The 27,871-nt window shown below is 40.1% G+C and overlaps 1 protein-coding gene across 1 annotated transcript in view; it reads right to left on the minus strand.

The window, feature by feature from the left end:
- si:ch211-161h7.4 (nucleolar protein dao-5) overlaps positions 1-23,613 on the minus strand; it is a 71,055-nt gene extending 47,442 nt beyond the window's left edge. The window contains exons 1-4 of the mRNA XM_034169032.1: positions 23,265-23,613; positions 18,046-18,089; positions 17,640-17,704; positions 4,913-5,052 (exon numbers count right to left, since the gene is read on the minus strand). Coding sequence (XP_034024923.1) covers positions 4,913-5,052; positions 17,640-17,704; positions 18,046-18,089; positions 23,265-23,288 — 273 coding nt within the window. The 5' untranslated portion in view covers positions 23,289-23,613. The remainder of the gene's footprint in view (positions 1-4,912; positions 5,053-17,639; positions 17,705-18,045; positions 18,090-23,264) is intronic.
- Positions 23,614-27,871: the final 4,258 nt, after the last annotated feature.

Raw genomic sequence — 27,871 nt, forward strand, 5'->3', positions numbered from 1 at the left:
AAGCAGAGGAAAAAATATGTAATCACTCAATTCTGAGGAAAAATTATGGAATCATAAAAAACAAAAGAACGCTCCAACACATCACTAGTATTTTGTTGCACCACCTCTGGCTTTTATAACAGCTTGCAGTCTCTGAGGCATGGACTTAATGAGTGACAAACAGTACTCTTCATCAATCTGGCTCCAACTTTCTCTGATTGCTGTTGCCAGATCAGCTTTGCAGGTTGGAGCCTTGTCATGGACCATTTTCTTCAACTTCCACCAAAGATTTTCAATTGGATTAAGATCCGGACTATTTGCAGGCCATGACATTGACCCCATGTGTCTTTTTGTAAGGAATGTTTTCACAGTTTTTGCTCTATGGCAAGATGCATTATCATCTTGAAAAATGATTTCATCATCCCCAAACATCCTTTCAATTCATGGGATAAGAAAAGTGTCCAAAATATCAACATAAACTTGTGCATTTATTGATGATGTAATGACAGCCATCTCCCCAGTGCCTTTACCTGACATGCAGCCCCATATCATCAATGACTGTGGAAATTTACATGTTCTCTTCAGGCAGTCATCTTTATCAATCTCATTGGAACGGCACCAAACAAAAGTTCCAGCATCATCACCTTGCCCAATGCAGATTCGAGATTCATCACTGAATATGACTTTCATCCAGTCATCCACAGTCCACGATTGCTTTTCCTTAGCCCATTGTAACCTTGTTTTTTTTCTGTTTAGGTGTTAATGATGGCTTTCGTTTAACTTTTCTGTATGTAAATCCCATTTCCTTTAGGTGGTTTCTTACAGTTCGGTCACAGACGACTCCAGTTTCCTCCCATTCGTTCCTCATTTGTTTTGTTGTGCATTTTCGATTTTTGAGACATATTGCTTTAAGTTTTCTGTCTTGACACTTTGATGTCTTCCTTGGTCTACCAGTATGTTTGCCTTTAACAACCTTCCCAGGTTGTTTGTATTTGGTCCAGAGTTTAGACACAGCTGACTGTGAACAACCAACATCTTTTGCAACATTGCGTGATGATTTACCCTCTTTTAAGAGTTTGATAATCCTCTCCTTTGTTTCAATTGACATCTCTCGTGTTGGAGCCATGATTCATGTCAGTCCACTTGGTGCAACAGCTCTCCAAGGTGTGATCACTCCTTTTTAGATGCAGACTAACGAGCAGATCTGATCTGATGCAGGTGTTACTTTTGGGGATGAAAATTCACAGGGTGATTCCATAATTTATTCCTCAGAATTAAGTGAGTCCATATTTTTTTTCCCTCTGCTTGGTCTAAAAAAGTAACCGTTACTGACTGCCACAATTTTTTTTCCTGATTTTTATAGTGTTTCTTAAAGCCAGAAAGTTGCCATTTGAAATGACTTTAGTTTTGTGTCATGTCTGTGATCTGCTTTTTTTCTACAAAATTAAACAACTGAATGAACATCCTCCGAGGCCGGTGATTCCATAATTTTTGCCAGGGGTTGTATTATGAACAAATACAACTGACCATAGGTGAGAGTGTTTGGCTGTCTATATGTGGCCCTGCATCCTGTCCAGCGACTGCTGGGATAGGCTTCAGCCCCCAATCATGACCCATGATATGGAATAAGAGGATGTGGAAAATAAATAGAAAAACAATGCATGATTTTTTTTTTTTTTTTTCCATACAAGTTGCACCAGAGTATAAGTGGCAGGACCTCTGAAACCAATAAAAATATAAATAGTACAGTACAGATACAGTACACTATTTGGATGCATGTCATGGATCTTTTTCCTGGTCAAAAATCATGGTCTTCTTGAATGAGGCAGACTTTATCCCGTGCCACTGCTTGAAGAATATGTCTTCTAAAAACTGCCAGTAAGTTAAAGTGTAGGTGACCCCAAAAATGTGCACAAATAATCACTAAAAAATCCTGAACAATAAAAGTTGCTAATAAGTGCACAGGTGAAGGATAAACAGCAGCTGTCTGAAGCCTGCGCTCTATTTCAGCCCTCAGCCGCAGCCATATTGTTGCTACGTCGTCACATGAACGGCACCTGCTGATTCAAGCTCAAATCAATGTTTTTGGACAATTCATTTTTCTAGTGTGGAGAGTTTTTTTTTTTTTAAAGCCCAGTCTAAATGTTTTTCTGAAGAAACTGTGGAGGACACAGCCTTATGGTTTTGAGCCTTATTTAGATGTCAATGAGGGAGACGAAATCTTGGCGGAAAACCTTCAGTCTGACAACAGTGACGATACTGACAGAGTTCAGAACACAGAATAGTGATTATAAAATAAATTAATAAATACTGCAGGTGATACTTTTTTGCCACCATTTTGAATACAGTTAATGTACTGTACGTTAGTAGCGTACAGAACCCTGAAAGTGTCATCGCAAAATGTTTTGCATGTGGCGAGAATGTGTGCACGTTTTACTACATTGTGCACTCATTTTATAAAATTGTGCGCACGTTTTATTATATTGTGCGCTCCTTATTAAATATTAAAACTACACAAGGAGTAAAAATATATGTAGTCTTACCTGTCCGTTTCAGTGAGATCATTGTCTGAAAACAATTTAATTCATTGTCCTGGCTGACGAAAAGTTCATGATGGTTTGAGTCTCTGCTGTACTGATCCGTGACTGGCACGGTCAACTACAGGTGTAATCCGTTCATTGCATCTGCAGCTCATGGATTGAGTTTCTCCTGTTTGCGCTGCAAGTTAAAAGACTGGAGAAGCTGCAGACACCATGCATGCGTGCTCATCAATATAAGTGTTCCACCTGCCAATCAAAAGGATTCTGCCAGCAAGAATAACCATTCTGACACCGAAAACACGGTGCAGCTCTGACCTGAAAACACTCGGTGGAAATGGGGCTGTCAGTAGCCTGTAAAAATTAATTAATCCATAAATTAATGGGACTATTAAGATAATGGTTCCGGCGCTGATGACAATTCCTGCTTCTTCTCTAATGTCAGGAGTCCCCTGGAAGTTCCTAGTTTTTAGTGGCGCGCAGTTCAAAATCCGAATATTTATCTTTTCAGAAACTGCGCACCAGGAAAGGATAAATTTCAGACTGTCGTTTAATTTTAGTCTTAAATACTCAAAAAAAAAAATTACATATCGTGTCACCTACACTAAATCCATCTTTAACCTGAAAAGGTCCAAACAGCTCATCCTTAATAATAAAAGCCCATACTAATAGCTGTCCTCCACTTTATTTTTGTTTTTTGTTGTTGTTTTTTTATTTTTTAGTGTCTGTTAAATCTTTATTGGCCCATTTTGCATGAGGTAAAGAAGCTGCCTAATAATTACGCACACCTTGATATATGGTGTTAATCGCTTGAGCCCCCACCCTCCCTCATTACACAGTTACATATCACTTGAGAACACTTATATCCAATAAGCATTCAGGTTTATATTACTTGGAGTTTTCTAAAATATGCATAGAAACGATTGCATACTCACTTGCCAAAAAAGTTGTTCATGCAGTGAAGATGACAATGTGTGTGTGAGGGACTGAGTGAGTGAGAGATGCTCATAGAAATCCACAGTTTTGACCTTATCTACACCAAATTTGGTGTGCTAATGTCTTGGGTCATTGGGCTCCTGATGGGCATATTTAAAAATAAGCACATTTCACAGAATATTCATATTTTCATTTTCAATGAAGTTGGGATGTTGTGTAAAATGTAAATAAAAACAGAATACAATGATTTTCAAATCCTCTTCAACCTATATTCAACTGAATACACCATAAAGACAAGATATTTAATGTTCAAACTGATACTTTTTTGTTTTTGTGCAAAAATTTGCTCATTTTGAAATGGATGCCTGCAACACGTTTGAAAAAAAGCTGGGACAACGGCAGCAAAAGACTGGGAAAGTTGATGAATGCTCAAAGAACACCTGTTTTGAACATTCCACGGATAAACAGGTTAATTGGAATTCTGCGAGTGTCATGATTGGTAACAGTAAGTGTAGGCAACTTGCACATCTGTGATGGCACCAACAATGCTGAAAGGTGCATCCAGGTTTTGGAGCAACACATGCTGCCATCCAAGCGATGTCTTTTTCAGGGACGTCCCTGCTTATTTCAGCAAGACAATGCCAAGCTACATTCTGCACATGTTACAACAGTGTGGCTTCGTAGTAAAAGAGTGCGGGTACTAGACTGTTCTGCCTGCAGTCCAGACCTGTCACCCATTGAAAATGTGTGGGGCATTATGAAGCGCAAAATACGACAACGGAGACCTCGGACTGTTGAACAACTGAAGTCATACATCAAGCAAGAATGGGAAAGAATTCCACCTACAAAGCTTCAACAATTAGTGTCCTCAGTTCCCAAACGCTTATTGAGTGTTGCTAGAAGGAAAAGGTGATGTAACACAGTGGTAAACATACACTGTCCCAGCTTTTTTGAAACGTGTTGCAGGCATCCATTTCAAAATGAGCAAATATTTGCACAAAAACAATAAAATCTATCAGTTTGAACATTAAATATCTTGTCCTTGTGGTGTATTCAATTGAATATAGGTTGAAAAGAATTTGCAAATCATTGTATTCTGTTTTTATTTACATTTTACACAACGTCCCAACTTCATTGGAATTGGGGTTGTATATCACAAATGCCTACATAAGCTCACACCCGAGTGTTGATGCCCAGGTACACCGGTAGTTTAATAATAAAAAAAACAAAGATATGAAGTGATCATTTTTGGGCTTTCAGCTGGTCCCCCCCCACCAATTGTAACCAAGTCTCTGAAACAAATCACATATCAGCACTTTTGTTTCTTTCAAGCTGTGGTCACATGAAAATGTTCTAAAATATGTTTTGCTGTTTTGTCACCACAGCAGGATCACACTCTAGATTTGGTAATTCATCTGCTAAATCTGCAAAAAACGCTGTATTGGCTGTCTTTATATTACCACCTGACATGATGTTTCAGGTTGGTGACCTTGTTGTGGGACTGATGGAGCCTTGCTCTGAATTAGACCTCTCTGTGATTCATGGGACTGGTTCAATGGACATGGAAGAAGAACATCAAAATCTTCATCTGAAGTAAACTCTGAAACAACAGACAATGTTACAGGTTAACATGACAACAGCAGTAAGGCAGCAACTATCTGTTCTCACACAGACGTATTCCACAGATCATGTTAACAATTAATCAAAAAAATGATGTTGTGGTTTACTGAAACGAAATCAAATGACTTTGAGTTTAGGTTCGTGAAGAATAAAAGCCTGAAATTACCATAACAACAGCTTTGTTTTGCTACAGCATCACAAACAAGCAGCAGTGGCCTTGGTGGCCAGTATTTGGGGGGGCAACAAGCTTATCTGAAATGCTATGCAAGTTCAACTACACCTGCTCCTAATTTCAATCATCCATTTAGCAGCAGGGGCAGTGTTCAGCAGGTGGCAAGCAGGTCAGTGGGATATTACATAGGCCAAACAAAGCTGCTTTTTGGATTCATCTGGTGCTGACTGTTCAGTTTATCATCAATATTTGCACTTTTAATTTGGACACATACAAAACGGCAGACTTCACTGTTTTTGAGTTTTCATGTTAAATTGGAGGGATCAGACTCATTCACTCGCTGCATTTTTCAAATGCGTAGTAATTACAACCCCTGGCAAAAATTATGGAATCACCGGCCTCGGAGGATGTTCATTCAGTTGTTTAATTTTGTCGTAAAAAAGCAGATCACGGACATGACACAAAACTAAAGTCATTTCAAATGGCAACTTTCTGGCTTTAAGAAACACTATAAGAAATCAGGAAAAAAAAAAAATTGTGGCAGTCAGTAACGGTTACTTTTTTAGACCAAGCAGAGGGAAAAAATATGGAATCACTCAATTCTGAGGAAAAAAATTATGGAATCATGAAAAACAAAAGAACGCTCCAACACATCACTAGTATTTTGTTGCACCACCTCTGGCTTTTATAACAGCTTGCAGTCTCTGAGGCATGGACTTAATGAGTGACAAACAGTACTCTTCATCAATCTGGCTCCAACTTTCTCTGATTGCTGTTGCCAGATCAGCTTTGCAGGTTGGAGCCTTGTCATGGACCATTTTCTTCAACTTCCACCAAAGATTTTCAATTGGATTAAGATCCAGACTATTTGCAGGCCATGACATTGACCCTATGTGTCTTTTGGCAAGGAATGTTTTCATAGTTTTTGCTCTATGGCAAGATGCATTATCATCTTGAAAAATTATTTCATCATCCCCAAACATCCTTTCAATTGATGGGATAAGAAAAGTGTCCAAAATATCAACGTAAACTTGTGCATTTATTGATGATGTAATGACAGCCATCTCCCCAGTGCCTTTACCTGACATGCAGCCCCATATCATCAATAACTGTGGAAATGTACATGTTCTCTTCAGGCAGTCATCTTTATAAATCTCATTGGAACAGCACCAAACAAAGGTTCCAGCATCATCACCTTGACCAATGCAGATTCGAGATTCATCACTGAATATGATTTTCATCCAGTCATCCACAGTCCATGATTGCCTTTCCTTAGCCCACTGTAACCTTGTTTTTTCTGTTTAGGTATTAATGATGGCTTTCGTTTAACTTGTCTGTATGTAAATCTCATTTCCTGTAGGCGGTTTCTTACAGTTCGGTCACAGACGTTGACTCCAGTTTCCTCCCATTCGTTCCTCATTTGTTTTGTAGTGCATTTTCGATTTTTGAGACATATTGCTTTAAGTTTTCTGTCTTGACGCTTTGATGTCTTCCTTGGTCTACCAGTATGTTTGCCTTTAACAACCTTCCCATGTTTGTATTTGGTCCAGAGTTTAGACACAGCTGACTGTGAACAACCAACATCTTTTGCAACATTGCGTGATGATTTACCCTCTTTAAAGAGTTTGATAATCCTCTCCTTTGTTTCAATTGACATCTCTCGTGTTGGAGCCATGATTCATGTCAGTCCACTTGGTGCAACAGCTCTCCAAGGTGTGATCACTCCTTTTTAGATGCAGACTAACGAGCAGATCTGATTTGATGCAGGTGTTAGTTTTGGGGATGAAAATTTACAGGGTGATTCCATAATTTATTCCTCAGAATTGAGTGAGTCCATATTTTTTCCCCTCTGCTTGGTCTAAAAAAGTAACCGTTACTGACTGCCACAATTTTCTTTCTTGATTTCTTATAGTGTTTCTTAAAGCCAGAAAGTTGCTATTTGAAATGACTTTAGTTTTGTGTCATGTCTGTGATCTGCTTTTTTTTCTACAAAATTAAACAACTGAATGAACATCCTCCGAGGCCGGTGATTCCATAATTTTTGCCAGGGGTTCTTTGTCTTTCGGCTGCTCCCATTAGGGGTCGCCACAGCAGATCAACCGTTTCCATCTCACCCTGTTCTCTGAATCTTCCTCTGTCACACCAACCACCTGCATATCCTCTCTCAGCACATCCATAAACCTCCTCTCTGCCTCACTCTTCTCCTCCTTCCTGGTGGCTCCATCCTCAGTATCCTTCTCCCTACATACCCTGGGTCCCTCCTCTGCACATGTCCAAACCATCTCAATCTCACCTCTCTGACTTTGTCTCCCAACCGTCCCACCTGAGCTGTCCCTCTGATATGTTAATTCCTAATCATCTTCAGCTCTGCCTCCTGTCTTTTTCTTAGTGCCACCGTCTCTAAACCGTACAACATAGCTGGTCTCACTACTGTCTTGTTGCCTTTCCCCTTCATTCTTGCTGATATTCTTCAGTCACAAATCACTCCTGCCACCCTTCTCCATCCATTCCACAGTGCCGTTGACCTCAAGTATTTAAACTCATCTTTTTTCCACCACCTCTGCTCCTTGTAACCGCACTATTCCACTGGGCTCCCTCTCATTCACACACACGTACAAAATCTTGTTCCTACTGACTTTCATTCCCCTTCTCTCCAGAGCATATCTCCACCTCTCCTGTGATTGAAGAAATTGTGCACAGTGCAAATTCTGCCTTTTGTATCACCAGTTATACAGCGTCATGATGAAGTGGTATAGAGGAGGGTCTTCTTTCACTAAAACATCAAATCTAGGCTTGCATCTCAGATCTACCTTCTGGCAAATTGTAGGTGAACTTTCAGGTCTTTGTAAGAAAATCCTCCTCTGCTCTGCTTTATACTGAGAAGCCTGATTTACTTTTTGTATTTGAAACGCCATAAACAAATTAAAATACATGTGATACCATGGGGCTGAATACTTTTGCAAACCACTGTATAACGATCAGAAAGAACATAGAGAGAGGGCCGACTTTCTATATGCTGCACTGTAATTGGCTGAGCGCCGGCCGCCATTTTGAATGTGTGTAACTGGGTGTTGCTATAGATGCACAATGGCAGTCTTTGTGTCACTCTAGAGTCGTATTAGAGCCAAAGGTTTCTGTTTATGTGCATTTTCATGACCATGGATCATAACTATAATACCAGCAACATCAGAAAAACATCAAGATCTAAAAGAACTGAGTGTTCGGCTATCAATTGCACCAAGTACACTAAAACAAACAAGGAAGTGGCATTCTACTCCTTTCCAAAGGGTATCATTAAGAAATGATTCAATCCACCGACATCAATAACCTTTTTGCTTAACGATTCCCTTATGGTCCTTCAGAGTAGTGATGAGTTGAACAACACTGGTGCGTCAGCACTGTGCTGAGCACACAAGAGTGAAACCCCGTATTGGTGCGTGTATCGCTTTAAGAAAAAAATCATGTGACCGATACAGGAACTGTGTCGTTCGACTGCACCGCGCCAAATTGTGTTTATAAGGAAACAAACTGTATCGACATGCTGCAGATTTGTTGGATGGAGTTTTGCTGTTGGATTTTTGCTTGCCCTCACCTTGTTCCACTGACTTCATGGATCGTTCAAAGACGTTTCCCCACTCTGGAATAATTTTGATCTTTTGGGCCAAATAAGGTAAATCTTTGTTTACTGTTATTTTTCCAATTAGATATGTTTAGAAAACATATCCAGACCTTTATCAACTCGCACTGAAATTTTTATGCTCACCATCTTCATCTGTACCCTGTAAAAGAGTTTTTTCTAAGGCAGGGGAACTGGTGTGTAAGGAGGAGATATCGCCTAGGGGCAAAGACGCTTCAGAAACCTTTGTTCCTCAATAAAAATGCATAAATGAGTCTATTTTTAGTCTTTTATTTCATATGCTTTAACACTTAGGTTAACAAATTTCCATACATAAGTTACAAATTTTAACTCAGAATTTTATTACAGACAAATTTGCTATATTTTGCAAACCAACTCAGTATAGCATTTATACAAACAAGGTTTTAAGCAAATTTTAAACTCTTCTCATGAACAGCTTAACTCGACACACAAATTGAGCACATGAAATTATGCAATGATGAGATCATATTTTAAATAGAGGACTGGCGTTTAACTATTTCACAGGCTGATGTTGGGTTTGCAGCACATTAGCTTTTCCATCTTATTTTCATTTTATTTACCTGCGATGATTTTACGAGGGCTGTCAATAAAGTATAGGTCCTTTTAATTTTTTTCAAAAACTATATGGATTTCATTCATATGTTTTTACATCAGACATGCTTGAACCCTCGTGCGCATGCGTGAGTTTTTCCACGCCTGTCGGTGACGTCATTCGCCTGTGAGCACTCCTTGTGGGAGGAGTTTTCCAGCCCCTCATCGGAATTCCTTTGTCTGAGAAGTTGCTGAGAGACTGGCGCTTTGTTTGATCAAAATTTTTTCTAAACCTGTAAGGCACATCGAAGTGGACACGGTTTGAAAAATTAAGCTGGTTTTCGGTGAAAATTTTAACGGCTGATGAGAGATTTTGAGGTGATACTGTCGCTTTAAGGACTTCCCACAGTGTGAGACGTCACGCTCCCAGGCGCAGTCGTCAGCCTGTTTCAAGCTGAAAACCTCCACAGTTCAGGCTCTATTGATCCAGGACGTCGTGAGAGAACAGAGAAGTTTCAGAAGAAGTCGGTTTCAGCATTTTATCTGGATATTCCACTGTTAAAGGAGATTTTTTTAATGAAATACGTGCGGACGGGACGCAGCCGGCGCGGTGCGGCGGCACAGGAAAAACACCTCTGTGTTGATAACCATTTGTAAAATCCAGGCGGCTTTTGATGGCTTTCAGTGGAGTGAGTATATGAGAAATTGTTTAACAGCTGGACATGTTCCAACTTGTCCTTAAGGCTTCCAACAGAGGTGTTTTTCCTGTGGCGGAGCGTCGCAGCGGCTGCGAGCCGACACTGCAATCCGTCCGCACGTCTCTCACGACGTCCTGGATCAATAGAGCCTGAAATGTGGAGGTTTTCAGCTTGAAACAGGCTGACGACGGCGCCTGAGAGCGCTGCGCGACGTCTCGCACTGTGGGAAGTCCTTAAAGCGACAGTATCACCTCAAAATCTCTCATCAGCCGTTAAAATTTTCACCAAAAACCAGCTTAATTTTTCGAACCGTGTCCACTTCGATGTGCCTCACAGGTTTAGAAAAAATTTTGATCAAACAAAGCGCCAGTCTCTCAGCAACTTCTCAGACAAAGGAATTCCGACGAGGGGCTGGACGACTCCTCCCACAAGGAGTGCTCACAGGCGAATGACGTCATCGACAGGCGTGGAAAAACTCACGCATGCGCACGAGGGTTCAAGCATGTCTGGCGTAAAAACATATGAATGAAATCCATATAGTTTTTGAAAAAAAATTAAAAGGACCTATATTTTATTGACAGACCTCATATAACTACTGCAGGGGTCACTATTGAGCGACCAACACAGTGTCAATACAGTGCCGACGGTTTGTGTAGTGTGTCAATACACTCCTTGAGGTATCATCATCCCATCACTACTTCAGAGTGGCCGTTGTTTTTGGGGGTGTTGGTCATGAAAATGATCATTTCTCAACATTAATTACAGACCCTGCAGCGGGTCTGTAATCAACTTTTCTGCAGCGTGGCTTTGCTTTGAACCTTGAACCAATCTAAGCAGTGATTCGCAGATTGAAGCAGTGCTTCGATCTAATGCTTCATTGATTCATTGTTTTATTTTGTTTTATCTTAATTTTCCCCCGCTAAAACCCTAACGAGCATATGTCTGAGTAATAATTACCTTTTTTATGTTAAACTTACCTGTTACGGTCTTCTAAAACAGTTGATAGATGTATTTTATAACTTAAAAACAGGACCGATGCTAACGTGTTAGCATGTCTATGGCATTTTCAATGTTAAAGTTAGCATTAAGCTGTTGCAGCTGTCAGCACGGTTGTCTGCATTTGTTTTCTGTATAATAATGGCTCAGCGTCTGTTGTCGTAAAAGAGTCAAATGTATTACAAATTGTAACATTTTTAAATTTACTTGTTTAAATAATAATAACTAATAATGCTACAATACAATTTTAGAGAAAGAGACAAAAAGAACGTGATTGAAAACAGAAAATATAAAACTAAATATAAAACATCAGGATGCCTAGGTTATAATATACTTACAGCGCCTTATTTTCCACTCTATACACTCCGCAATCATAACAGCTGTTTAAATAAATGTTTGTAATCATAGTTCCTTGTGTTATAAAGTTAACTAGTGCATTACAGTAGCTTGTAGTACACTCAAGAGAAGTTTTGTTTACAAAACGTAGAGTAACTTTATTGATCCCCAGGGGGAAATTAAGGTGTCAAGTAGCTTACACAATACACATAATGCCCACATGGACATTTCAAGACACACATATACACAACAAGCATTAACACAGGTCAAAGTCAAAGGGAGGAAAAAAAAAAAAAAAAAGCAAAAAGCAATTGTGCAAAAATATATCCTGTGAGTTGAGGTAGACAAAAGATTAACATGACCAAGAAGCAATGAGTGTTGACAGATACGTCTATGATGTAGTATTGTGATGTAGAAGTTAGAAGAACTAAGACATGAAGACATTCAGCAAAAAGTTAAAGTGATCAAAAAGCAGTGTTAAGTGTACTAAGCAACAATAGGAGTGAAGATTTCTCAATCGTCACAACTTCACAGTCCAGTAAAAAGTGTATTGCACACACACACACACACGCCTAGAGGTATCCCGGGACTGGGCCAGCTCAGGCATCTCGCAGTCTTTGTTTGTGATAAGCAAGGAAGAAGTATGTCCAGTGTTCATGAGAGTTCCAGATGTCCAGATGGCCAGCGTCTCTCCTCCTAATGCTACCACCCCAGCACGCCACAGCACAGAAGAGCACGCTGGCCATGACAGACTGGTAGAACATCAGCAGGAGTCGGATGCAGACATTGAAGGACCTCAGCCTTCTGAGGAAGTACAGCCTGCTTTGGCCCTTCTTGTAGAGTGCATCTGAGTTTGTAGACCAGTCCAGTTTATTGTCGAGGTGCACCCCTAAGTACTTGTAAGTGCAGACTGTCTCCACATTCTCTCCCTCAATAGAGACAGGCACCAAAGGTGGGGCGGATCTCCTGAAGTCAACCACCATTTCCTTGGTTTTGGTGGTGTTCAGGTGCAGCTGACTGGTTTGGCACCATCCCACAAAGTCCTCCACCAGTCCCCTTTACTCCTCTTCCTGACCGTCCTTGATACACCCCACAATTGCAGTATCGTCCGAGAACTTCTGCATGTGGCATGTCACAGAATTGTAGCTGAAGTCAGTCGTGTACAGAGTGAACAGCACCGGGGAGAGCACCGTTCCTTGTGGCGCTCCTGTGCTGCTGACCACCATCTCAGATGTAAGGTCTCCCAGTCTTACAAACTGGGGCTGCTCGGTGAGGTAATCTGTGATCCAGGTTACCAGGCCAGGCTCCACTCCCATCCGCACCAGTTTATCGCTCAGCAGCAGTGGTTGGATAGTGTTGAAAGCACTGGAGAAATCAAAAAACGTGATTCTCACAGCACAGCCACCCTTGTCCAAGTGAGAGTGTACCCTGTGAAGAAGACACAGGATAGCATCCTCCACTCCCACGTTCTCTTGGTAGGCAAACTGCAGAGGATCCAGTGCGTGACTCCACTGCAGCAGCCAAGCTGCCCCAGTTACACACAATCAAAATGGCATCCAGATTACATCATTCTATGGGAGTCGACCCTCTCTATGTTCTCTCTGATAACAATACATGATGATACTGACGATACAATGTGATACAATTCACCCCTGTTCCAGATTTGTTGCGATTTGATATGTATTTGACGGCAATTCAATTCCTCACAACGCAATACACTGAGATTCAACATGATGCAAAGAAATTATACCAAAAATTTAAATAGAAAATAAGAAGCTACAATTCAGTATAGTATTATGGTATTTTTCTTCTTCTTCTTTTGATTCTACTAGAAGCAGCATTTGTTTTACTCCTTATAAGTAGCACATTTACCAGATTCAACATTAAGGAACAAGAATTGGTTCCCTCATATTTGGAACCTGTTTGATCACAATGTCAGAACTTAAACACTAAAACAACATCACTCTCAATGAGTGACTGAGTCACTCACTGACAGAGTACCGCCTTGGCAAATATAATATGAGATACTTTACCAGTTTTTCTGAGTTAGGGGGCACAGGGGCAGCCACGGCATTCTTTCCAAATGACTTGTGTCTTGTCAAGTTTCCCATCTTTTTTTAAAAAAAGCCATAACGATTCCAAACACCTGTTTTAGGTGCATCAAAAATGTCCTACAACTACTTCCACCGTTGTCGCGGGCCTCCATTTTGAAATCGATTTGTTATTGCGATAGAAATGTGCTTTCGGACTTCTGTCCGTGGCGCGTCAGGGAAAAAATAAATAAATAAATAAATGCAAGCATGCAGCAACCTATCCATCACGATTTCATCTATCAATTGAATCGATGCACATTGAATGACTGGATACACTCGCATTGCATGTTTGTATCTAGATACCGATTTGTATCAATTAATCTCCACATCCCTAATCTGTAAACAGCGTAGTCCATGGAGACTTCTGTCTGATCTCATCAGTTAACCTGTCCATCATCACTGCGAACAAGAAAGGACTCAGAGCTGATCCTTCGTGTAAATCCCACCTCCATCTTGAATGAATCTGTCATTCCTACTGCACATCTCACCGCTGCCACACAATTCTTACGTGTCCTGCACTACCCTAACATACTTCTCTGCCACTCCAGACTTCCTCATACCACAACTCTTCTCGTGGCACCCTGTCATAAGCATTTTCTAAGTCCACAAACACACAAAGTAACTCTTTCTGGCCTTCTCTATACTTCAACAGTATTCTCAGAGCAAACATTGCATCTGTAGTACTCTTTCTCGTCATGAAACCATATTGCTGCTCACAGATCTTCACCTGTTTATGAAGCCTAGCTTCTACTACTCTTTCCTATAACTTCATGCTGTGGCTGATCAACTTTATGCCTCTGTAGTTAATGCAGCTCTGCACATCATCCTTGTTCTTAAAAATAGAAACCAGCACACTTCGTCTCCACTCCCCAGGAATCCTCTCACTTTCCAAGATTTTATTAAATAATCTGGTTAGGAACTCCACTGCCATCTCTCATAGACATTTCCATGCCTCCACTGGAATGTCATCTGGACCAACCGCCTTTTCACTCTTCATCCTCTTCATAGCTGCCCTCACTTCTTCCTTACTAAGAGGGATGCCAGGACTAATCACTACTACGCCGACTACTGAAACAGTCAACAACGAATTTAGTAGTTGACGAGTCATTTGCTTTGAACCCTGAACCAATGAAGCAGTGCTTCAATCCGCTGCTTCATTGGATCTTTGCTTCACTCCTCTTCAGAAGCGGCAACTCCACTTCTTATCCCCTCTCAAAGCCATTAAAATATCAATCGTGAGTCACTTTTGTGAAGATTAAAGTGACTAACTGGGACTCCTGTCTTGTGAGAAAGAAACAAGAATTATGCTCCGTTCCGTTGCTCCAAACGCTGCTCCGCCGAGTCAAGTTAGAATGATAGAGTCCGCTCGGAATCAATAACTTCAAAGCGAATCGCTGTTTAAATCAAATGACACCTCTTTCCAAACATTGTAATACAAACAATAAACTGCAATTGATCAAAATGGGGTTTTTTCCTCCCAAAATGAGATGTCCTGGCTGACATGCAGCAGCCCAAGACTGTATGGCTGCCGACCTGCAGACTCCAGCAGCCAGCTGAGATGTATGGAGTGACATCCATGCTGTTAATGTCTGAAAGGAAATGCTTTTGACAAAAACTACAGATTTTTTTTTCTATCTATGTCCAGAGATCAAGGATCCACCATGTAGAGTTTATTTATGTCCAGAGATCAAGGATCCAGTGACCAACTTCATATTTATTTACTTTAAGACTCAATAAAATGTTGTTGACATAGAAAACCTGTAAAGCCTACTTGTAGCACACAGAAAATTCACAGGAGGTATCGATAAGGAATCGGATTGATAAGTGGAACTGATAATGTTATCAATATCAATAAAATGTGATAAGCTGCAATTTACATATGATCCGACTAGTTGACTAATCGCAAAAATAATCGCTGACTAGACAATTATCAAAATAGTTGTTTGTGGCAGCTCTACTTACTAATCTCTTGTACTTCCTAATTTCTTCTGTCTACATCATCCAGCCTTTTCTCTCTCTCATTTTCTTCATTCATCAGCTCTTCAAAATATTCCCTCCACCTTCTCAACACACACTCCTCACTTGTCAGCACATTATCATGTGCATCTTTTACCACCCTAACCTGCTGCACATCCTTTCCAGCTCTTGCTAAACTCATTACATTGGTTTTATAATTGGCATGTTTTAACCGTACACAGTTTTATGATAATGGAAACATATGTTTACTTCCTCAGAGTGTACATACATTAAGCATTTGTTTCAATTTATTTATTTATTTATTTATTTTTTCATTTTATCCAGACACTAGTTCCCACCCTCTCTTTCCATCAAGTTTAATAAAAGTCACTTTCTTCTGCAACAATGCTAAAAAACAAAAACCCAGGTGAAAACAGGTATGCATGGTTGTACACACTGCTCACGCTAATTTACTGTCCAGCTAATTTACACAGCTATTAAAGGATTATTAACAGACCAAGAGGTCTGTACTGGAAAATATCAGACTGATGTGTTGTCAGCACGGACAGTACATTAGCGAGGTCCGTGCGAAAAACACAGAGGTCTGATATCCCTGTACAGACTCAGCAAGCAAGGTAAACAATCCTTTAATACATCACCTGTATAAATTAGCTGGACAGAAGAGTGAGCAGCTAATTTACACAGGTGGTGTATTAAAGGATTATTAACCTCGCTTGTGCAGTCTGTAAGGGGAAATATTAGACTGATGTGTTGTCAGCACGGACCGAATAGTGTTTTTTGCTTCCTGGTTAGTAAAGAAAATATGTATTGCGGACCGAATGTCATGGTAACTGGTCCGGATATGGGAAACTATCCCACCGGTAATCAGCCAATCAGCGCGTGTGTAGCATCACAGCCATATAATAATTAGTTGTATTTTAAGCTAAACAGGGTTATAAATACTAACTAAGCATATTGTACATTAAAACAGTAGGGCAAATAATTATTCCTGGCTGTCTAAAGGTTTGAGATTCCTGTCCCTTGTTCATTCATCTTACAGCATGGCACATCTGTTGGTGTGCCAGCAAATGCACACATTACTTCACTAGGGACAAAATAATTGCAAGAAATAAACAAATAGTAGAGCACCGTGCTCACACAACGCAAAACTCTGCCAATACTAGTTTTCAATTCACAAATTTTTTTCAAGGTCAAAGTCCTGTTAGAAGTGGATTTTTATAAGCTAAAATATAATACAAAATATAGAGCAAAAGGACTTTTCAGTTTTACAATCAAATATCTGCTAAATCTGCAATACAGATCAGATGAGTGTATTCACTGAGAGTGCCACTTTGCACCGCACTGTCACAAATAAAAGTGATTGAGGCACTTTTGATTGAGATATAATGCAAAATGTACATCAAATGGGTTTTTCAATATTAAATTCAAATGTCCACAAAGTCCACAATCCGGATCAGATCTGGATCAAACTTTGTCAGTCGATAAAGGATTCCATCCTACATAACACTCTCAAATGTGAAAAAATGTGATCTTTTTTGACAGAGTTATGAATTATGGAAAATTCGTTAAATGTTAAAGGGTAGGGATTTTTCCTGACTTGGACCTTTGACCTTGAAAATCAAACCGGTTAAATGGACTGCATTTATACAGCGCTTTCCATCTGCATCAGACGCTCAAAGCGCTTTACAATAATGCCTCACATTCACCCCGATGTCTGGATGCTGCCATACAAGGTGCTCACTACACACTAACAACTAGGGGATTAAGGACCTTGCCAAAGGGCCCTTAGTGATTTTCCAGGCAGGCTGGGATTTGAACAAAGAATCCTCTGGTCTCAAGCCAAACACTTAACCATTAGACCATCACCCTCCCAGTTCTTGCCTATCAGGAAATGAATCCTCCGTAAAAATCATAATGATATATGAAAAATTGTGGGTTACAGGCTGTTCACAAACAGACAAACAACCAAACAGGGGTGTGAAAACATAGCCCCGCCCTACTTCATTGGCAGAGATAATGATGCTGTTGTTATTCATGCGAATTGTTTCAGGCCTCAACATCAGGAAAGAATATACACAACTGTCAGTAATTTCATCATATGCTCACCTAAGTCATCAAACATCCGATCAACGTCTCCAGAAGTCACCTTCCCTGAACATTTGATAGATGGGCTGAAAAAAATGTGAGACATAAATATTATGTGAAACCCCAACAGTAGATTCTCGGACAAATACTGAGAAACGTTTTGACAACTTACTGAATTTTACAAATAGCAATGCTATTTCTAAACTTGTATTTAATAAATTGTATGTTTTCCATTTACCACAAAATATTAAACTTATCATTAAGTATACAAAACAAAAGAGACAGACAAGGAGAGGCAGAGCAAATCCTCACAGGTGGGTATTTTAACATAATAAATAAAATTACTATTAGAATGATGACAAAATACTTGAATTACTTCTTTGTTGATTGACAAACACATCAATCGCTTCAACTCAATAAGCCATACCTTTCCTTCTTTGTAAAGTAGCAGAGTTTCCTCTTTGGTCTTCTCTGTGGACAGACATATACAGAAAGTCAGACGTCAACACACTCCAGCCAGGCTACACAATGTCAAGTGTTTCTAATGTATTTACAGTAGTGTTCAGAATAATAGTAGTGCTATGTGACTAAAAAGATTAATCCAGGTTTTGAGTATATTTCCTATTGTTACATGGGAAACAAGGTACCAGTAGATTCAGTAGATTTTCACAAATCAAACAAGACCAAGCATTCATGATATGCACACTCTTAAGGCTATGAAATTGGGCTATTAGTAAAAAAAAAAGTAGAAAAGAGGGTGTTCACAATAATAGTAGCATCTGCTGTTGACGCTACAAACTCAAAACTATTATGTTCAAACTGCTTTTTTCGCAATCTTTTTTTAGCAATCCTGTGAATCACTAAACTAGTATTTAGTTGTATAACCACAGTTTTTCATGATTTCTTCACATCTGCGAGGCATTAATTTTGTTGGTTTGGAACCAAGATTTTGCTTGTTTACTAGTGTGCTTGGGGTCATTGTCTTGTTGAAACACCCATTTCAAGGGCATGTCCTCTTCAGCATAAGGCAAAATTACCTCTTCACGTATTTTGACATATCCAAACTGATCCATGATACCTGGTATGTGATATATAGCCCCAACACCATATCAATCAATCAATCAAGTTTTATTTCTATAGCACTTTACAACAGTTTTCACTGAACCAAAGTGCTTTCCAATAGCACCAGCTAGAGATAAAATAAAAAGAACAGTACGAAAAACACAATAAAACACAATAAGAGCATCCAAAATAGAATAAAAATAGACAAAAAAGTGTCAAAGTAGGAGAATATAGTAGTCATAGTAGGAGAAACATGCCCATATCATGATGCTTGCACCACCATGCTTCACTGTCTTCACTGTGAACTCTGGCTTGAATTCAGAGTTTGGGGGTCGTCTCACAAACTGTCTGCGGCCCTTGGACCCAAAAAGAACAATTTTACTCTCATCAGTCCCCAAAATATTCCTCCATTTCTCTTTAGGACAGTTGATGTGTTCTTTGGCAAATTGTAACCTCTTCTACACGTCTTTTATTTAACAGAGGGACTTTGCGGGGGATTCTTGCAAATAAATTAGATTCACACAGGCGTCTTCCAACTGTCACAGCACTTACAGGTAACTCCAGACTGTCTTTGATCATCCTGGAGCTGATCAATGGGTGAGCCTTTGCCATTCTGTTTCTTCTTCTATCCATTTTGATGGTTGTTTTCCATTTTCTTCCATGCGTCTCTGAATTTTTTTGTCCATTTTAAAGCATTGGAGATCACTGTAGATGACCAGCCTATAATTTTTTGCACCTGCGTATAAGTTTTCCCCTCTCCAATCAACGTTTTAATCAAACTACGCTGTTCTTCTGAACAATGTCTTGAACGTCCCATTGTCCTCAGGCTTTCAAAGAGAAAAGCATGTTCAACAGGTGCTGGCTTCATCCTTGAATAGGGGACACCTGATTCACACCTGTTTGTTCCACAAAATTGACAAACTCACTGACTGAATGCCACACTACTATTATTGTGAACACCCCCTTTTCTACTTTTTTTTTTTTTTTTTTACTAATACCCAATTTCATAGCCTTAAGAGTGTGCATATCATGAATGCTTGGTCTTATTGGATTTGTGAGAATCTAATGAATCTATTGGTACCTTGTTTCCCATGTAACAATAAGAAATATACTCAAAACCTGGATTAATCTTTTTAGTCACATAGCACTGCTATTATTCTGAACACTACTGTATACTCCAATATTGAAGCAGGGGTGGTAGCCAAGTGGTTAGTGTGCTTGGTTTCAGTGTGGAAGGTTCCGGGTCCAAACCCACCCCTGCCATATTTCTCCATGTAATGTGGTGTTGCGTCAGGAAGGGCATCCGGTGTAAAACGTGCCAGATCAACATGCAGACCCACCTTGGATCTGCTGTTGCAACCCTGAGTGAAAACGAGGGTGCAGCTTACTTACAGGTACTAAAATATTGAAACTTTTTTTTTTAGGATGCATGACGCCGAGAAGAAGTCAACAATATGAATTGAAGAATGTTGTAGTATACTGGCATAAATTTAAAACTATTTTCACCCCTAGACTTGACTTAAATATTACTTTCACGACTATATAAGCCACACCCTAAAAATCATACATCAGCTCAACTTAAAAAAAAAAAAAAAAAAAAGGTAATAATTTGCATGGCTCTTTAAAAGTAACTCCAAGTCAGCCACTGCTGAATAAATGCCACAAGACGTTTGTGGTAAAACATGTTTAACAAAGCATTTCAAGAAGTAGATGGCACACCTGGTTTTTTTCGTTCTCTACAAAGTGATATAAGTTAAACCAACTTAAAAGGTTTTAGTGGTTTTAAGTAATCAGTAAGCTATTCTTTTATTTTACGAGGTCTGTGAGAAAAGTAACGGTCCTTTTTATTTTTTTCAAAAACTATATGGATTTGATTCATATGTTTTTACGTCAGCCAAGCTTGAACCTTCGTGCGCACGCGTGAGTTTTTCCACGCCTGTCGGTTGCGTCATTCGCCTGTGAGCACGCCTTGTGGGAGGAGTGGTCCAGCCCCCTCGTCGGATTTTCATTGTCAGGAAATGCCGGAATGATTTGGGCTTTTTTCCCCCATCAGAATTTTTTCAGAAACTGTTAGAGACAGGCAGCTGGAAACCATTCGAAAAATTTATCTGGCTCCGATGTCCAGCTCTTGTGATAACCACAGAAATTGCTCATGACGGTCCCAGCTCCACACAGCCATCCGTTTAGAAATAATGTGGTGGTTTCTGCCTCTCAATGGCGTCTCGGAGCGCGGCGTGCCCTGCGCCATTGTGGGGCATCCTTAAAGCTGTAGTAACAGTCCTTATTCTCTGTGAAGCCCGTAAAATTTTCACCGAAAGCCAGATAAATTTTTCGAATGGTTTCCAGCTGCTTGTCTCTAACAGTTTCTGAAAAAATTCTGATGGAAAAAAAGCCCAAATCATTCCACCATTTCCTCGCAATGAAACAACAACGAGAGGGGTGGACCAGTGCTCACTCAAAGCCTGCCCACAGGCGAATGACGCAACCGACAGGCGAGGAAAAATTCATGCATGCGCACGAAGGTTCAAGCTTGGCTGACGTAAAAACATATGAATCAAATCCATATAGTTTTTGAAAAAAATAAAAAGGTACGATACTTTTCTCACAGACTTCGTACTTCCATTCTGCAAGGAAATGCCCATGCAAATGCTCACCTTATTTTTGAGAATTAGGAATGTATTTCTATGCAAGCGCACTGCAGTCAGTAGATAATAAAAAAATTAGACAACTTGTCTTGTAGTTACAAGAGAAGATCTCATAATTCTGAGATCAGGAAAGGTGCGACATTCGCTCAGAACCCCATACTACACATTCACAAAGAAAACATTTTTATGCAATTCCATTGTTTCCAATTCCTCAGTAAAGACAAGCATGGGAATTCCTGAGTCACAATCGAAAATCGGTCAATTTTCACTCACACAGACCCCACCAACCACTCAGTGACAAAGAGGGACTCACTCCCAACCAAGTGCATGTCAGTTTGGGTGAGGAATGAAATTCCTCCAGAACACCTTAGGGGAAAATCTACACTTTGTGTCTGATCACCGTGCACTGTGGTTGTTTACATATTGGACAATTTCATGTCACCTCCATCTGCAAAACTGCCTTCTTTCACCTCCGTAATATCTCCAAACTTCGCTCTTCTCTTTCCCTCCCTGCTGCAGAGAAGCTCGTCCATGCCTTTGTCTCCTCCAAGCTGGACTACTGTAATGCAGTCCTCATCGGGATCTCTGGCAGGAGCATTCAAAAGCTCCAGTATATCCAAAACAGCGCTGCCAGGGTCCTGATGAGGATGCGCAGGCATGAGCACATCACCCCCATTCTTCACTCCCTCCACTGGCTCCCCATTCACTGCTGTATTCAATACAATGTCCTCCTGCACACTCATCACTGTCTCTACGATGCGGCCCCCACTTACCTCACTGAACTGCTCACACCACACACTTCCACTAGGACCCGGTCAGGCCAACAGCACTGTCTACCTGTGCCCAGGACACGGCTCAAGACCATGGGTGATAGGGCCTTCTCAGTGGCTGCTCCCCGTCTATGGAACGCCCTCCCAGACCATCTCAGGGCTCCACAGACGGTAGATGCTTTTAAAAAAGGACTCAAAACCTACCTTTTTACTCTGGCTTTTAGCTAAATAATTGCTACTGTTTTATCGCTCTTATTTTGATTTTATTGCTACTGTTTTATTGTTTTTACATTGATTTATAGTCTTTTGTGTTCTTCTGTTTTATATTGTAGCACTTTGGGATTTGGTGTCAAATGTAAAGTGCATTATAAATAAAATGTATTATTATTATTATTATTATTATTATTTTCGATTATGACTCGGGAATTCTCATGCTTGTCTTTACTGAGGGATTGAAAGCAATGGAATTGCATAAAGACTTTTCTTTGTGGATGTGCAGTATGTGGTTCTAAGCAAAACAGTGGTCAATGTGGCACCTTTCCTGATCTCATAATTACAAGATCCGATATCGTAATTATGAGATCTTTTCTTCTAATTGCAAAATAAGGTGTCTATTTTTTTTATCTAGTGAATGCAATGCGTATATTTCACTTAAGTCTGAATAGATTACACTGAAAAAAATCCTTGTTTTATGATCAAAGTTTATTTTAAAACCACTGTCAATGTATATACAACTTTTGTACCCACATCTTATGTTTTCAACCTACTCTGAGAACATGAAGATATATATATTTTAGTAATATTTCGATTCTTGATTTGATTCTTTATTATATGACAATGAATAACATAGATAAAATATGATAATAAAAGGATAACAATAAAACGCAATCACTTATTTCCATTATTGACAGAAAATGTAATAAACAGTAACTTAAAAAAATACAATTTAACAGCATTTAAAAAGTCAATAATGAGTAAAAGGAGAAGACTCATGACAGATATAACTATATTGTTTAACAATTCTAAATACTGACAGGCATACATATTAGCAGTCTTAAACGCTAGGTTGACAAATCAACTAGTTAGCAATACATTAGATTAGATTCTTCCATTCTCCATAAGATAATAACCATAAAAGCACACACCAAAAGACGTTTACTGGTACTTACTAGAGCAGGGTGTTCTATGTCCATTCGTCTTGGCTACGTTAGCTAACAGCAAAAAATATCCAAGAATTCGATTCTCACGCAACTACTATTTATCAACAGTTGTTTCTTTCCTTTGGAGCCTGCTCCGATTTAAACTTCGTTGAACATCTTTTTGAACCAGTTCTGCAAAAAACCTACACGAACATTTGTAGACACTCGTACTAAAACCGCTGGATAAGCTGTTTAAGCGCTAACAAGCGTTAGCAAAACAAAGAAGCGCTTAAACTCAAAATCACGCGCGCATTAAATGGTTGGTTATAAAACCCTGAGTTTAGCCTGTCAGGCAAACCTACTGCAGACAACGTTTAATTTTTCTTGTAACTCGCAGATCAAAAACTATTCTACATATACTAAAACTACGAGGTATATTTTACGACTTCCAGAGTTTATTAAAACGGCAAAAAATAAAGTTTTTTTATTTCTTCCTCGTTGTACCTGAAGTGCCGAAGCGCCTTAGTTGTAGCTAACGGCTACCGCCACCAACTGTATAGGGAGGTTTAAAAAAAATAACTTACAAAGAAAAATTCACTTTTTCGCACACACACACACACACATTTGCGTTCTGAAAACCCAACATTTCTTGAGAATGTGTGATGTTTTGACTCACTGGATGCAATGTTGAGAAATGTGGGTTTCTCAGAATCCTAAAGATGGACAACCATGCTCTACTTTTTCTGAGCCAGGTTAAAAATCAAGGAAATGTATGAGGAGCTAACACTAATTTTGGATATCAATTTGTGTTTGCTTTTGTCCTACAAATGTCCTTTACTCATCTGCAAAATGAGTTCCTTGTCCTCCCAGTCTGTCAAAATTTTGTGCATGCTCAAAAAACTTTGAGCTGAGATCAGGCAGAAAACTTTCCGTCTGACTGCATGTTTGTTTAGTTTTGTCCTCTACTTGTTATTTACTTTTATAATACTCATGAGTTTATATCCTATGGCTGTCCGATTCTTCAGACTAGGCTTATGAGCGGCCAATGCTCCGTTGCAGAGTGTGAATTCTGCACAAGCAGAGAGAGGCCAGAATTCAACTGAGCAACATGCAGTGTGGCTTTTCCAGGTCAGACTACTGAACAAAAAGACAGCACTGTATGGATTTAATCTTTTTTTATCTGGATCTCATTGCACCCGGCAGATTCTCTTGGCTGCAGAGTTGTTTGCTCTCCTCTTTGTGAGGACAGTGTATGAACAGTGAGGAAATGAAGTCATGCTTTCAGACCAAAGCAAAATCCGCATGAATCCAGCTTCCCCAAGCATGCATATATGTATGTCTTGGACCTGGGAAATGTAGCTCTCAGTGTTGTCAGTGGAAATGTGATGCCATGTGTTCATCAGAGACCCAAATCCACAGGGGACTGACAGATGACACGATTTTGCCAACTGATAAAATATTTAAAGATGACCTTTTGCTCTATCAATCATGTTGTGACACAGCCTTTAATGGCAGTCACTTGCAGTGGATAAAAATAAAAGTTTAAAATGGTATGTTTTACTGAGGGCAAGTGCGTTGGCTTTTCCTTTTCCTTTGAAATACCAAATAATTTCTACATATGTACAAAAGTAAATAGACCACATGCCTTATGTTTTGTGTTGGAATGAATCTAAATGACATCATAACTGATGCTATAAATCAAATCAAATCAATTTTATTTATATAGTGCCAAATCACAACACCAGTTGCCCCAAGGCGCTTTATATTGCAAGGCAAAAGCCATACAATAATCACAGAAAAACCCCAATGGTCAAAACAACCCCCAATGAGCAAGCACTTGGCGACAGTGGGAAGGAAAAACTCCCTTTTAACAGGAAGAAACCTCCAGCAGAACCAGGCTCAGGGAGGAGCAGTCTTCTGCTGGGACTGGTTGGGGCTGAGGGGAGAGATATACACATAAATTCCAAAAGATCGGCCTTCTCAATAAGTTTGTGACAGGTTCTATTTGTTGCATCAAAATTGCTAAACAAACTGAAAAAGGGCACCAGTTCATTGGGCTAATCATCATCCAAGCTTTATCATGTACCTAATTAAATGACACTGAACAACACTCCAAAGCCCTTCCTTTCTGCAAAGTGAAACCTCAAGCACAAACCTATAGTGTAGTGGTTAATCCCATCTATGGGAGGTATTGTGTATTTTGTGATAAAGACACCAAATTCTGAGCTCCTCCACGTCAAAAGGAGTCAGTTGAGGTGGCTCGGGCATCTTTTCCGGATGCCCCCTGGACGCCTCGCTGGAGAGGTGTTCCGAGCCCGTCCCATTGGGAGGAGGCCCCGGGGAAGACCCAGGACACGCTGGAGGGACTCTTGGCTGGCTTGGGAACGCCTTGGGGTTCCCCCAGAGGAGCTGGGGGAAGTGTGTGTGGATCGGGAGGTCTGGGCGGCTTTGCTTGAGCTGCTGCCCCCGCGACCCAACTCTGGATAAAGCGGAAGAAAATGGATGGATGGATGGCACCAAATTTTCAGGAGTGTTAATATATGGCTTGAAGTTTATTTTCAGATGTGGAGGCATTTTAGGTTTGACCTCTGAATATCGCAAGAGGTCACTGTCCTGTATTATTGTATTAAATGTTGACTGGCTATGGGCAAGTGATGGGAAATTGTATCTCAAGAAAACAAATATTGTTAGATCAAGAAACGAATTTATTCATTGGATCACCCAAAACATGTTGCTTCATCATGATAGGACTTTACACTTTGCACCGCCAGTTACTCTATGAGTTCTGTGAGCAGAAACAACTGTGAGCAGAAACAACTGTAATTCATCATTGTGATGCAGTTTTCAGGGACAACTATACTACTAAACAAAGCAGCAAGCATACAGTGGCTCCAGAGGTCATTGACCCCTGTAGGTCATTAGAGGTCAGCTCCAGGATGCTGCCACATCTGAAAATAAACATTTGTTCATTTAGAACGTGTGCCACATTTCATGCTATTATCATAAACAAGCTGAATTATTTTGCCTATTTGCTACAGCTACAATGCAGTGGGAAGGGGGTGGAGCCAGAAGCCAAGGTGATCACCTGCTGCATAATGCAATAACCCACTTTGCAGCTATGAACACAAAATCAAATAAATAAATACAATAAAATCACACACACAATATCAAAAGCAGTATTCATTGCAGAAGAATGACATTATTTCTGCAAAGTGTTTGATGGTCTGCCAACTGAATATAATCCTTCAACTTCCCTTTGTACTTATAGAACTAAACAAGATGAGGCATAAAGAATGACACATCAGAGCTGAGGATTTCCTCATGAAAGACCAAAGAACACAACAACTACAAAGAGGGCACAATAAGAAATTTATTAAACAATGATGCTGCAACCAGCTGAGGCAGAAGTTCTTCACACAGCGAGTGGCAGACGACTGAAACAGGCTTCCTCCATCTGTTGTCAATGCTAGAATGGTGGCTAGTTTTAAGAATGCTTTACCTAAACATTGATGAAGAGACGGCCATCAAAAAAGGCCAGTCACCAAAAACACCTGTTAATTATTGTCTAAGGAAGCCTAGAGTGGCAGGGAAGTATGTGAGGGTGGTGCAGGATATATACAAGGACAGGGTGACAGCGGTGAGATGTGCAGTAGGAGTGACAGATGCATCCAAGGTTGAGGTGATAATTACATCAAGAATTGGCTCAGAGTCTTTTATTGTTTGCAATGCTGATGGACAGGTTGATGGGCAAGATCAGACAGTAGTCTTCATGGACTGATCTTTGCAAATGACACTGTGATCTGTTAAGAGGTAGAAATATGCTCTGGAGAGAAGGAGAATGAAAGTTAGTAGGAGCACGATGGAGTACATGCGATAATGAAAGGGCGACCAGTAGAATAGTGTGGAATATCTGCAAGAATGAAGGGGAAAGTTTTCAAGACAGTATTGAGACCAGCTATATTGTGCGGCTTAGATAGTGTTGAGCTAAAAAAAAAAGACAGGAGGCAGAGCTGGAAGTGGCAGAGCTGAAGATGCTGCAGTTTTGTTTGGAAGTGATGACATTGAACAGGATTCAGAATGAACATGTCAGCCGGACAGCACAGGTAGGACATTTTGGGCGAGGATTAGGGTAGGGTTGTGAGATTGAGGTGGTTTGGACATGTGCAAATGAGGAACTTGGGGTCTACGAGGGCTGTCAATAAAGTAACGGTCCTTTTTATTTTTTTCAAAAATTATATGGATTTCATTCATATGTTTTTACGTCAGACATGCTTGAACCCTCGTGCGCATGCGTGAGTTTTTCCACGCCTGTCGGTGACGTCATTCGCCTGTGAGCACTCCTTGTGGGAGGAGTCGTCCAGCCCCTCATCGGAATTCCTTTGTCTGAGAAGTTGCTGAGAGACTGGCGCGTTGTTTGATCAAAATTTTTTCTAAACCTGTGAGACACATCGAAGTGGACACGGTTCGAAAAATTAAGCTGGTTTTCAGTGAAAATTTTAACGGCTGATGAGAGATTTTGAGGTGATTCTGTCACTTTAAGGACTTTTCACGGTGCGAGACGTCGCTCAGCGCTCTCAGCCGCCGTCGTCAGCCTGTTCAAGCTGAAAACCTCCACATTTCAGGCTCTATTGATCCAG

Source organism: Thalassophryne amazonica, chromosome 1 (genome assembly GCF_902500255.1).
Source record: "Thalassophryne amazonica chromosome 1, fThaAma1.1, whole genome shotgun sequence".
NCBI lineage: Eukaryota > Metazoa > Chordata > Actinopteri > Batrachoidiformes > Batrachoididae > Thalassophryne > Thalassophryne amazonica.